This window comes from Ctenopharyngodon idella, chromosome 17 (genome assembly GCF_019924925.1).
Source record: "Ctenopharyngodon idella isolate HZGC_01 chromosome 17, HZGC01, whole genome shotgun sequence".
In the NCBI taxonomy this organism is placed as follows: Eukaryota; Metazoa; Chordata; class Actinopteri; order Cypriniformes; family Xenocyprididae; genus Ctenopharyngodon; species Ctenopharyngodon idella.
In genome coordinates this window covers 29,362,653-29,375,646 of record NC_067236.1, presented here as the reverse complement: position 1 = coordinate 29,375,646, position 12,994 = coordinate 29,362,653, and the positions used below count along the sequence as shown (strand labels likewise).

Here is a 12,994-nt window from a genome sequence, read left to right as displayed (position 1 = left end):
CAGAGAGATTGTTTGGCTCAGCTTGAGTCTTTCGCTCGCAGCAATCTCGCCCATCTGTGTGCCTGCGCGGAGCTCGATAGTGGACTGAGCTATTGATTGGCGTGAGCCGCACAGGTCGATGCTCCTGACAGCCTGAATTACAGTAATCTGTCATTATCGACGGATGTCTCTCCAAACCTTTTCTCTCTCTCCGTCTGTTTTTCTTTCAGTCTGATTCTCTTTATTTTGAAACTATCCCTCCCCTCTTTTTTTCCTCTTTCTTTGAGCGCCCTCGCACCTTATTTTCTTTCTGTCCTGTGCGAATAATTGATGACTGTGAGGGATGGATGGCAGGGTAGCAGTGATTAGAAGATCTATGTGCCAGAACGGCTGCTCTCCTATGTGGAAAGTGGCCCGTGAGACTGAGAGGACCCCAGGGATGCGAGGAAGGAAGTCACAGTATCTCCTGCTTACCTGTTGATGGTGCCGCCACATGAAGTCATTGCAGAGAGAGAGAAAGTGATGTAACCTAATTGTCCCCTTAACATCCTTGTATCTCTAAATCAATCTGTAACGGGTGGGATGGGTTTAGTTGTTAAAGTGCAGAGCTGGTAAAGTTGCTGGTTCAGTCCTCATAAGGAGCTAGCCATGAGCCATCATAAGTGTAATTAATTCATGACATCGTTCTGGGGCAACGTCATGGTTTTGATGTGAAAATCTAGATTTTATTTGATTCCGATCCAGAAGCTTTCAGTTTGTTTGTTCATGATTTGGGCTACATTGGTCATGCTATTTGTTTTTGATTCACTAAAGGAACCAGCTCATAAGAGTAATTTGTTTTGGGTTTCTAGCTTAGCTGATTGTGCTGTATGTTTTTGATTCACTAAAAGAACACTGTTCAAAAGAGTCATTTGTTCTTAAATTTGGCTACATCAGTCACTCTGTGTTTTTGATTCAGTAAAAGAACTGGCTCATTAGAGTCATTTTTGGGGGGTTAAGGCTGCACTGTTTGTGCTGTACATTTTGATTCCCTAAAAGAAAAGCTCTCATAAGAGTCATTTGTTTTGGGATACAAGCTAAGCTGACTGTGCTGTATGTTTTTGATTCACTAAAAGAACCATCTCATAAGAGTCATTTGTTCATGGATTGGACTACATTGGTCACACTATGTGTTTTTGATTCATTAAAAGAACCGGTTCATGATAGTCATTCGTTTCAGGATTTAGGCTTCAATGATCGTGCTGTGTTTTTAGTTCACAAAAATAACTGACTTATAAGGATTATTTGTTCATAAATTCTAGTTAATTGAATGCATCATATGCTTTGATTCACTAAAAGAACTGACTTATAAAAGTCATTCATTAAAATTCATTAAAATCAGGTTAATTGGGCTAAATTGGGTTGCATTGTTGGTCAATCACAGTGTTTGGGCTGATTTGTGTAATTGGAAAGAAGTGGAAGTAGTTAAAGTAACTTTCAAGGCTTTCATGGCTTCCGTTGCGTCTTTTTTTTTTCATCTGTATAATCAAGCTCATTTTCTTCCACCTGAACTGCATCATACGCTGAGCCTCAATTCATTTCCTTTAGTTTCACACAAAAACAGAGACAATTAGATTTTCTCTGGATACACATGTCAGGTGCTGTTCTTGCTGTAGAGCTCCTCATTTAGAAATGTTTAAATGGTGCACCAGCCGCTTTCGTAGCTATCAACTGACACATGATCATCATAATCCCCTTTTAGCTCAGCAGAGACATGTGTTGTGAAGTAAATGATTTAGATTTAAGACCTACAGACCAGCATTTTCCTTTTGTAAAGAGTCCGCAGTCAAGCCACGTCAAAACAGCCTTTCTTTTCTCTAATTTTTGCACTTAAACTCAATAAACTCAGACTTTTTCATCCGCTGTTCTCACTTTTTTCCTTCATCTCTTCCCTTTTCTCGTTCTGTAAGCCAACACGCCTCAACCTCTCTTGTGCCTGACACTAAGTTCCAGTTCTTTCTCTTGGCCCCGGGCTGCGTCCATCTGCCTCCCCGCGCACTGATCCCTCATTCGGCATGACTGTGAAATTAGGGCCTGGAATGGAGAGAAAGGGGCCTCTTTGGTCTTAATGTCTGTTGGAGGGAAAGAAAAAAAACAGCAGATAGCAGGTAGCTGGCTTGGGTCAGTGTTATGAATGCTGGGCAGACAAAATAACAGGGTTAAACCGCAGATAGCACAGGAGTAATCCAAAGGGCCATGTGTGAAAAAAGAGCCCGAGCTCGGGGCCTTACAGCCAGCCTCAGTCTCTGAGGGCACCATGTTGGGCCTGAGTGATAAAATGTTCTGCTACAGTCTGGGCTGCCATATGTGGAAGTGTGTGTGTGTTTTAAACACCCCATTTCGATTAGAGCTAGTTGACCTGTCTCGCCCCCAGGCTACCGGATCGTTACAGCTGCTCGGTTCCTTGTAACACATCCTGGAATGAAGTGGATCTAGATCTGGTCCTTCAACCCCCGATTGTGCTGCGAGAAACCCACATTATCTGATCCGTCTGGCTCGCGGCTCCGAGTTGGCCAGAGGGAGATTGGGTGTTGTTGGCTTGGACTCGATAAAAAAAAAAACACGTAAGTCTAAGAGTCACGGCCATCTTCCATCTGTCAGTGGTCGATTGGGACGCAGGGGGAGAGGAGGGGACGTGCTAAGCGGCTTCCCTATTGGCCGTGCCAGTCCAGTGGTGTGTGTGGGACTGCGCCAGCTCCGGCGTGACAGTGGGGGCAGGCCCGCTGGCTGCTGATTGGCAGCGATAAGTGCCGGGCTGCTGGGGTCAGCATATGGCAGGGCGTGATAGCGGAGAGAGTGGAAGAGCTTTGGGTCATAGCCTCCTTCCTTCTGACTCTGGCTTTTCCAAAGGCAACCGAGCTGATGGAAGCAGCAGGCCAGCGCTTCCCCTTTTGTCCCCATGCTTGAGCGGCCTGCACGCACACACACACTCAACGTAGCCACAGCCAAACGCCTAACGGGCAGTGCTGCCACACACTGCCAGATCTTACAATGGGCCCCATTGTGTCCCAGTAACAGCGTGGTTTGTTGGTGTGTGTGTGTGTGTGTGTGTGTGTGTGTGTGTGAAGGGGGATGGAAGGTTGCGCTATTCACTAATTGTCCCGTCAGTGCTGAAAAGGGGTTGGAACTGATTAAGGGGGGGAGGTGGGTTGGGTATTGGTGGAGTCAGTCCTTAATTGCTTTTGCCATTTTCTTTCTTTTTATTTTGTGCATTAGTAATTATTGTAACTGCACAAGCGACCCCCGTCGCTGTCCGTGTCAGTGTTGTTGTTTTTTTCCAGCAGAGTTCACCCGCCGATGGCATTAATATGTCGATCAATCACTGAGCCACTCCTCCTAACTTCTCTCCTGTTTTGACCTGTTAGCACCGACAGCTTCATCCTCGGACTTTCCAGTCAGTCAAGCACAGGCCGTGTGTGAATGAGTGAGGTGCAGGGTGTGTTAACAAAAAAAAATGTTGTTGTGTGGCCCCCTCCGGTTCGGAATAGATTGGTAAACAACAAGCTCCCTGGGGGTGCGTGGCGATGGGGAATGTGGGTCTGACTCTTACGAGGTGTTTAGGATGCGCTGCAGGCTTCTGACATGGAGTTTCGTGTGGTTAGTGTAGCAGATATCTATCTGTCTGTCTCTATCTGTCGGTCTGTCTATCTATCGGTCTGTCTGTCTGTATGTATGTCTGTCTTTCTATCTGCCTGTCTATCTATTTGTCTGTCTATATATGTTTATCTATATTTCTGTCTTTGTCTTGTATGTCTGTCTTCTTGTTTTGTTGTTTTCTTGTTGTTTCTCTGTCTGTCATTGTCTGTCTGTCTTTATCTATCTATCTATCTATCTATCTATCTATCTATCTATCTATCTATCTCTCATTCTGTCTCTCGTTCTGTCATCCTGTCTCTCGTTCTGTCTGTCATCCTGTCTCTATCTGTCTCATTCTATCTGTCTGTCTTCTATTGTTTTGTCTCAGTCTATCTATCTATCTATCTATCTATCTATCTATCTATCTATCGTTTTATCGTTCTATCTATCGTTCTGTCATTCTGTCTGTCATCCTGTCTGTCATCCTGTCTCTATCTCTGTCTGTCATTCTGTCTGTCTGTCTTCTATTGTTTTGTCTCGTTCTATCTGTCTGTCTCTATCTGTCTGTATGTCTCTCTGTCTCTCTGTCTGTCTGTCTGTCTGTCTGTATCTGTCTATTTGTCTGTCTGTCTATAACTGTTTATCTATATTTCTGTCATTCTGTCTTTGTCTTGTCTGTCTTCTATGATTTATCTCTCGTTCTATCTGTCTGTCATTGTCTGTCTTATCTATCCATCGTTCTGTCTATTGTTCTATCATTCTGTCTCTCGCCCTGTCTCTCATTCTATCTATCGTTCTGTCATCCTGTCTCCGTCTCTGTCTGTCATTCTGTCTCTTCTATTGTTTTGTCTCGTTCTATCTATCTGTCTGTCTGTCGTTCTATATGTGTAATTTCAAGTATTTTTAAAATTTTGCAAAATTTTGGCTTGTTTGAAAGTTTGTTTTGAAAAACTTGCTTTTGTAGTTACCAATTTCCAAATGGCTACCTCAGTTCAAATACAGGAATTTTTGAGAAGACATTCTCAATTCAGTTATCAATAACTCGTGGCCCTGGTATGCTGGACCCAATACAGAGTAAAGGATGAAAATACAACAAAATTTTACTTTTTTAAATGACTTGTAAGGGATGAATTAAGAGTGAAATACCCTTAAAAATTGTTTGCAGCCTCAGTAAGCATGAAAAGAAATCACACAATCTCTTAATTCTGGTGGATTCTAGGGTCTAAAATTGCCTATGGATGAATAGAGGCCATCTTTGTTAAAACTAGATATCCTGAATGCTAGATGATAAGAGAAAATTATCTTCACATTTGATATTGTTTTGACTGGTGGAGGTGTGAAGATAATCCATAGAACTGGGTAATTTATTTTTTTAAATGTTGCAGGTTTGTCCATCTGCGCATCAAAACCTGCTGAAACATGTTAGAGGATAAACACTCCTTGTGCAAATTCAGACCTCAACCATTTCTGCAAAGCTAAATGCGATTTAAAGAATTAATAGCCATGGCATTTGAAAGCCGTGGTGAAAAATCCCCACTCCCCGTAGAACCACAAAATCAGGTTACTGTTTAAAAAAGAGGCAGATGGCGAGGCCACCTTCACTCATTCATACTAATCAGGACCTCCACGTACGTGTAGCTCAGCGTACGCACACCCCTCTCTGATAGCATTAGCGCTGACTTGTGCGTCGTGAATGTTAAATAAATGTTGCATTTGCAACGGCAGCACGCACATCACTTTCCCCCTGGGGCGCGGGGACAGGACGCAGGGCGATAAATCGGGCCGGACGCTCTTGGGGCTGTATTTCACGAGCCCTCCAATTTGGTTTCAGCGGAGATTAATAGGAGAGGCTGTGATGCTGGAGCCCGGGCCCAGATCAGTGTCTCGGAGCCCCAGGCAACGGTGCATTAGCTTGGGCTATCTCTCCTCTCATCTGCTTGTGCCACACGGAGACATTGGCCGTAATGACGAGGCTATGGCAGCCAGCCGCAGCACCGTGCCTCGCTAATAAAATCACTGTTAGGGCCACGATATCAGCAGGCATCAGATGGAAAAATAAACCGATTAGCCTGCACTTCAGGGCACACATAGATTTCTGTAATTATACTCTGTAAAACTCCTCAAATTTGATTATTTGTGTGATGTTTTTCTCTGTCACTTTTCTGATCTCGTTCTATCTCTCTCTCTCTCTCGCTCTCGCTCTCTCTTTCTCCAGCGTCAATGCAGATGTATTTATATTGGTGGATTTGGGCTTCCTAAATCTTGGTAACTGTGTTGTTTTTAAGGTTTATCTTGACACAGACTTTTGATTCATATTTTTTCAGTATGCACAATTGGGTAGATCTATCGTTCTATCATTCTATCTCCCTTTTTTTTGTGCAAAATTTTGAATCTTGGCTTGAAAAAGCCTTGTTTGAAAGTTTGTTTTGAAAAACTTGCTTTTGTAGTTATGAATTTTCAAATTACAGTTTTATGAATTTCCATTCATATTAATTTTGGCTCCTTACATTCCAATTAGTGTTGCAATTCTGCGTTCTGTTTGCTACCTCAATTCAAATTTATGGATTTTTGAGATCTTAAAGTCATCATGAAATGGAAATTGCAATCATTTTTTCTTCCCTATTGTGACATTTATCCAAGTGAATCAGCTTCTCAAATGATATAAAAATGTAGGGTGGGACTTGATTTTGTCCGTCAGGAATTGATTAGATGGTTGAGGTTTGCTATTGATCGAGCTCATGTGAGTGACAGGTTGTCCCGCCTTTGCACCAGTAAACGTCATCAGAGAAGAGATGTCGCTGTAAGAGGGAGTGGAAATCCTTTTGATTAAAAATTATGAGGGCATGATTATTAAAAAATAATGAAGTGCATGGATAAATCATTTAAAATAAACTGCAATATTCCATAAAACAAGAATTATCCATTTTGATTTCATGGTGACTTTAATAGCAAGATTTGGTTTGAAGTGCAGACGCTCCATTAAAGTGGTGCGACTGAGAACTGTATATCGGCTAAGTGATTTCTCACAGGGTTTGACAGACATGTCCTGACAAAAGCACCTGTGGAGACCTTGTGGTTTGAGTGAGCGGAATCCTCCGTGCATATCCCACCGGGTTGTGTGTGAGGATACGAGAGCCGTTCGGCAGCCGGGCAGTGGCTCTCTCTGTGGGGCTGCGGATCCTTCTCTGGGTTTCTTTTGAAAGGTGCCAATGATGTCCTACGGAGGAATTCTCAGCACAGATAATAACAACCACACCATGTGGAGAAAATGACTGATCATGTGTGTAATTAAAATGAGCTGTGTGTGTGTGCGATTTGGGACCGTGCTCTCTTCAGCACCGTGCTCTCTTCAGCACCGTGCTCTCTTCAGCTACTGTGCTGTGTTAATTTGCAAGGCGAGAGCAGGGAATAGCTATGCTCTCTGAGAGTGGAGATATTGGCCATGTGTCCTCCTTGTGCTGTCACACATCCGATTGTCCCAGAACTCTTGGCTGCACTGATGTTTCCAAGCACAAATGTCCTTTGAGATACCCCGTTTTTGTTGTGTTCTCACTGTATTTTCTGATTAATTCAGACATCAGTTCACTATAATGAATATGTTCTGATGCTCTAGTCAGAACTGAATTGAGACTGCCTTAAATTCCAGTTCAGTTCCTTAATTTGAATTAAATTTGAGATAGCAAACAGGATGCAGAATTGAACTGATTGTCATTTGAGGATGGATGGATGGATGGATAGATAGATAGATAGATAGATAGATAGATAGATAGATAGATAGATAGATAGATAGATAGATAGATAGATAGATAGATAGATGGAATGCAGCCTATATAAATATATTTAGCTTATACACTGCTGTTCTAAAGTTTAGGGTCAGTAAAATTTATTTTGTTTTTGAAGTCTCTTAAAGCCACCAATGCTGCATTTATTTGATCAAAAAAAAAAAAACAGTAAAAACTGTAATCTTGTGAAATATTATTACTATGCTACTATTATTTTATAATATAAAATAACTATTTTTCTGTTTAGATATAAATTTTAAAATGTTTTTCCTGTGATGACAAAGCTGAATTTTCAGCATCATTACTCCATTCTTCAGTCACACGATCCTTCAGAAATCATTCTAATATGCTGAAGAAACATTTATTATTATCAATGCTGAACAGCAGTTGTGCTATTGTGGAAATCATAATACATTTCCTTGATGAGTAGAAAGAACAGCATTTATTTGAAATAGAAATCTTTTGTAGCATTATAAATGTCTTTACTGTAATTTTTGATCAATTTAATGCCTCCTTGTTGAAAAAAAAAATCCTACTGACCCCAAACTTTTGAACAGTTATGTAAATTTCATCATACTGAGTAAATTAAAATATTGTGGAAGAGAACTTCATGTTCTAGGAATGCATTACCTATGTGGAATTTTTTTTTTTTTTTAATTACATTCTGTAAATTCCCCTTCCTGTCATTTCAGTTCAGGTTTAAATTCCAACTTCCTGTGGGGTGTGGCCAATTCAATTCAACTTAACACTCAAGAATTGAAAGACAGCCAGTTCTTCAAATTTTCACCATGGTGATTGTGTTCTTATGCCAGTTATGATCTCTCTCAGAGGTCATTGACATCTACCTAGAAGTGTTCACCAAATACCATGTCATCAGAGAGTTGTCAGAGTCAAGGTGGCTGACATGACTTTGACATTATAAAAAGCTTCTCCTTTCTAGAGGCGCTCTTGTGTTCTCCACCACTGCCGCCAGCTTCGAGAGGGGGAGGGAACGAAATCGGGGGTAGCAGGAGTGATCAATTTGGAGGCTATCAGCACCAGCATGTTCGGAGTGCTGAATTAACACACCACCAGGGACTGTTCCTGGAGCCCACCACGAGCCCTTCACTCCTAATGTGCTAACAAGCTCACTTTTGCTGTCTCTTCAGTGGCAATTTCTCTCTTTCCTTCCAGAGCCCAGGAGTTCAGCGCGGTGACAATGAAAAGCTCCGTAGGAGGGGGGGAAGAGGCCAGGAGTATTTTTTTTTTCCCCCTTCTGCCTTTCATCCACAGGGAAAATGAGTTTCTGGTAATGCACAAAAGGCTCTTTTTTATCCTCCTCTTCTCTACTAGCATGTGATACTAGAGAGGGCGCAAGAACCCAGCACGCACTCTCTTAAAAGGACTTTCTCCTTTTTAACAAGCCGTCATAAAAAAACACCACCCATCAAAAATTCAATTACAGTGGATGCAAGGCCCGGGTTATTTGGGTGAATACATGGTGAAAAAAAAAAAGCACCATGTATGAGAAGGAAAAAGAAGAACTGTTTTTCCCTTTACCTCTCTCTTTGTGACACACAAAGAGCATCTGAAGTCAACAGCGGAGAGGATTTGTTGTCTTGGTGACAGGGTGGCATTAGAGGCTCATCTCAGGTTCAGGATGGCGGCCACATGTTGGGCGGCTCTGAGAGGGCTATTAAGACGCACAGCGGTGCTGCTCATGCTTTGCTCTCGCTGTTTGGAGTGGTTGCCCCCTTGTAGCCAGACTATCGGCATAAAATATGGTCCACTTTGCAGTTTATTCTGGCCATGAACCATCTATATAGTCGTAGTAACAGACCAATATCAAATCCCCAAGATCCAGATCCTGACTAATACCAGATAATTAAAGACCAAGACTAGACCCTTCAAGACCTTGGACCTTTCAGTCCAATAACCAGGTTTTCCATTTTAGCGACCTGAAATGGAGAAAAAGCCTGATTTCATTGCAGCTTCAAACACTTTTTGGTCTGTTCATTTTTATTTTTTTATTTTTTTTTACTTTTGACAAAATTATATTTCAAATTTTGTAAATATTCAGTAATGTCATTCAATTTGAGAAATTCTACACTGAATAAAATGGCTTCTAATTTCAATCTTCTGTTTTTTTTTTTTGTTTGTTTGTTTTTTGCACTTCCGTTCAAAAATTTGAGGTCTACCATTTTTTTTAATGTCTCACCAAGGCTGCATTTACTTGATCAAAAACATAGTAAAAACAGTAAAATTGTGAAATATTATGACAATTTTAAATAACTGTTTTCTATTTTAATATATTTTAAAATGTAATTTATTCTTGTGATGGCAAAGCTGAAAACAGCCGTTAACAGAACTTGGTGCTTAAGAAACATTTCTTATCAGGGCTTAACGCTAAGGATTTTTTTGGCTCAAATTTTTGCTTGCCCTGGAAAATTTTCACGGGCCCCACCAAAAAAAAAAAAAAAAAAGTTATTTTATGCTATTTTATTGTATTTAAATAAAATGTCATAAAATAAAGAGGCATAGGTACTTTCGCGTTTTTATTTTTTAAACATAAAACGTTGAATATTGATAATTGAAATTATTTAAAAAATGAAAACATACTTCAAATGTGAAACGTCAGTTAATGAGTGAGTCATTGAGATTCAACCGATTCATTCAGGAACTAAGCATTTGACTGCCTTAATGAGTGAGTCATTGAATCATTCTTTCAACCGATTCGTTGTTTGAAATCATTTTCGTTGGCGAAATAGAACAAAAACAGGCAATATGGTGTCTAAAATTATTATTGATTTATTATTGATTTAACTTTTTACTTATTATTGATTTAACTGTTGAATAAAATCAATATCACATTTGTAATCATACTCATATTTGGAGGAAAAAAAACAGCACTCTTCATGTGATATTGGTTAACTATATTAAATTATATAAATATAAAAGACATACTGTGGCATTTTTGCCTCTTATCTTGAATTTTAGGGGTATTCTAAATACATTTTAATAGACTAGGTAGTTCAGATTATAGACAGTAGTTCTATATTATATTTATGTTGTGTATATTTCAGATTAATCTCACCTGAATAGGGTCCTGGATATGTATTTTAGCTGGTAATTTGTGTGTGCATTATGCACTTGACAGTGAATTATCTGTTAGTGGTTCATGAGGTAGTTCTGCTCTTATTCTCAATAATATGGAAGTGCAAAACAGGGGGGCCACAGTCCAAGTCTACAATCAGAAGCTTTGAATTCATTTATATCAGCCGTGACTGAATGTTTCAGTCATTAAGACTGTATGAGTGCTATTCTGAGCTGTTAACACGAATGTCAAGACCATCACCGGCTCTGTAATGTTTTGCCTATAGATGTAGTACTGCACTTGTCTAATTACGTCGCACCCACTGACACTTTCGCTAGCTGCTTTCTCTTCTCCTCTGTGGGAACCTCTCACTCATTCACTCCAGGGTTTGATCTCAAACAGCAGGACCGGTCGGCAGGAAGCGGGTCTGCTGGAGGTAGGAAAAGGCAAACGACAGATCTGCGTGAGTGTTGCGTTTCCTAGTGGAGATGCTCTGTGTGCCTCTTCACCCGCAGAAACACCCAAACAACATGAGCCAAGAATATCCTCCCCCTGCCTTGTCCCAGCAGGGCCTCCGTTTCACTCTTGTCTTTTTGTCTCTCGCACGCTCCATTTCTCACCGCTGCTTCATCAAGTTTATCCAGTGACGCAACATCCGTCGTTATCCGAACCGTGTGTTCTTGGTTTACGAAGTTATGAATGCAGCAAAGACCATATGCCACTGGACTATTTAATCAAATCGTTCCCATTAACAGAATCCCTCCGTTTTTAAACCCATACACAGCGGTATAATCCAATCCCTTCCATTTACTCAATACCATCATTTTTCTTAACCGAATAACACAGACAGTAAGATGTCCATTGATACCCAGTGTCACCATACGTAAAGCAATGACAGCTTTGTAATACAGTTTACAGTATGATGGGAGAATTATTAACCCATGGCATCCTGGTTAACTGTTTGACCCCTATTGATGTGTGTGTTTGTGTTGCTTTTGAAATCAATGCACCAACCTTGTTTGACCTTAATTCATACATCTATCAGCTACGAAGAGAGAGCAAGATATCTGGAGACGATAGTCCAGCACCACTTGGAACCGACAACGTTCGAGGACTACGCGGCCCGTGTTTTCTGCCCTGCACCTTTCCACCATCTCCCATCTGAAGCAGGTGGGCGTCATTGACTTAATGAATGGATTCTTAATTCATCTGTCATTTTACACCTTGACAGTTCCATCCAGTTCTAGACTCTCTGACCTTGTTGCATGTGTCATTGCCCCATCAGTTCAGACTGTATAATCACACTTGATTATTTTTACATTAACATTTTTATGCATTTGACATACTCTTTTATCCAAAGTGATTTGCATTGCATTCAATATATATATATTTGCACTACCATTCAAAACTTGGGGTCGGTAAGATGTTTTGTTTCTTTTTCAAAGTCTCTTTTGCTCACCAAGGCTGCATTTATTACTGTTATATTTTTCAATGATTCATTACAAAGTGAAACATTTCATTGCAAGTTTTTCAATTTAAAAAAATGGGGGGCACCAGATTTTTTAAAGGTTTAAAGGAGGGGGCGTGAATTTTGAGAACCACTGATTTATTGGATCAGTCAAAACAGTAATATTGTGAAATATTATTACAATTTAAACACCAACTTGAGTTATCAATGTTGAAAAATGTTGTGCTGCTTAATGTTTTTGTGGAAGCCATGATACATTTTTTGATTAATGGAAAGAACAGCATTTATTTGAAATAGAAATCTTTATGTAAGCTTTGTAAATTTCTTTACTGTCACTTTTGATCAATGTAATGCATCTTTGCTGAATAAAAGTGTTCATTTCTTTCAAAACAAAAACCTTACTGACCTCAAACTTTTGAACGGTAGAGCAACTATTTGCGTTCTCTGGGAATCAGACCCATGGCCTTGCTATAGTGCCATGCTCTACTATTTGAGCTACAGGAATGCTAACCTTACAATGAACATGGCAGCTGAACTTGAACCAAAGGCAGTCCAGAAATAGCATTAAGCCACTTTTGGGGGAGAAGTTTCTGGGAAAATAATTAAGGATAAATTGATTTCAAGAGAGTTCATTGATATTTTCCCCCAATCACACAGATAGAGATGAGTCATTAAGCCTTTCATTTGTGGATACATGCATGCCTGTGCACAAAATCTTGTACTTTTTTTTTGTTTGTTTTTTTTGTCATTTTTCAGTCATTGCAAAACAATTTGCTTTTGGGGCTGAAAAATAATCTTTTGATTTATGCAAATGAAGTTGTTTTTCAAACCCAAAGCTTTTATTCTGCCGTTTGTGTTGGGCTCCTGGTACCTGTCTAAACACAAATGATCATTTTTCTTTTCTTTTTCTTTATTTTCTCTTTCATTCCCATTTTATTTTTATTTTTATTTTGTTTATCTTATGTTTCCCCTTCAGATCATAATCTATCACTTGTGTATATCTAAAGGTAAGATTTTTAAAGATGCCGTACACTGAGACTGCCTGATTGTCTTATGCGTTTGTTTGGCTTGTAACGA

General features: G+C 40.0%; 1 protein-coding gene across 12 annotated transcripts in view; it reads left to right on the top strand.

The window, feature by feature from the left end:
- The window catches only part of ralgapa1 (Ral GTPase activating protein catalytic subunit alpha 1), an 81,454-nt gene that overhangs the window by 63,197 nt on the left and 5,263 nt on the right, over positions 1–12,994 (top strand). For 9 of the 12 annotated variants that reach the window (XM_051868067.1, XM_051868064.1, XM_051868066.1 and 6 more), the window contains one exon: positions 11,495–11,619. In XM_051868067.1, the coding sequence (XP_051724027.1) occupies positions 11,495–11,619 (125 nt within the window). Of the gene's footprint in view, positions 1–11,494; positions 11,620–12,893; positions 12,925–12,994 lie in introns of all 12 variants that reach the window. The other 3 variants (XM_051868068.1, XM_051868069.1, XM_051868075.1) reach the window with 1 other exon arrangement.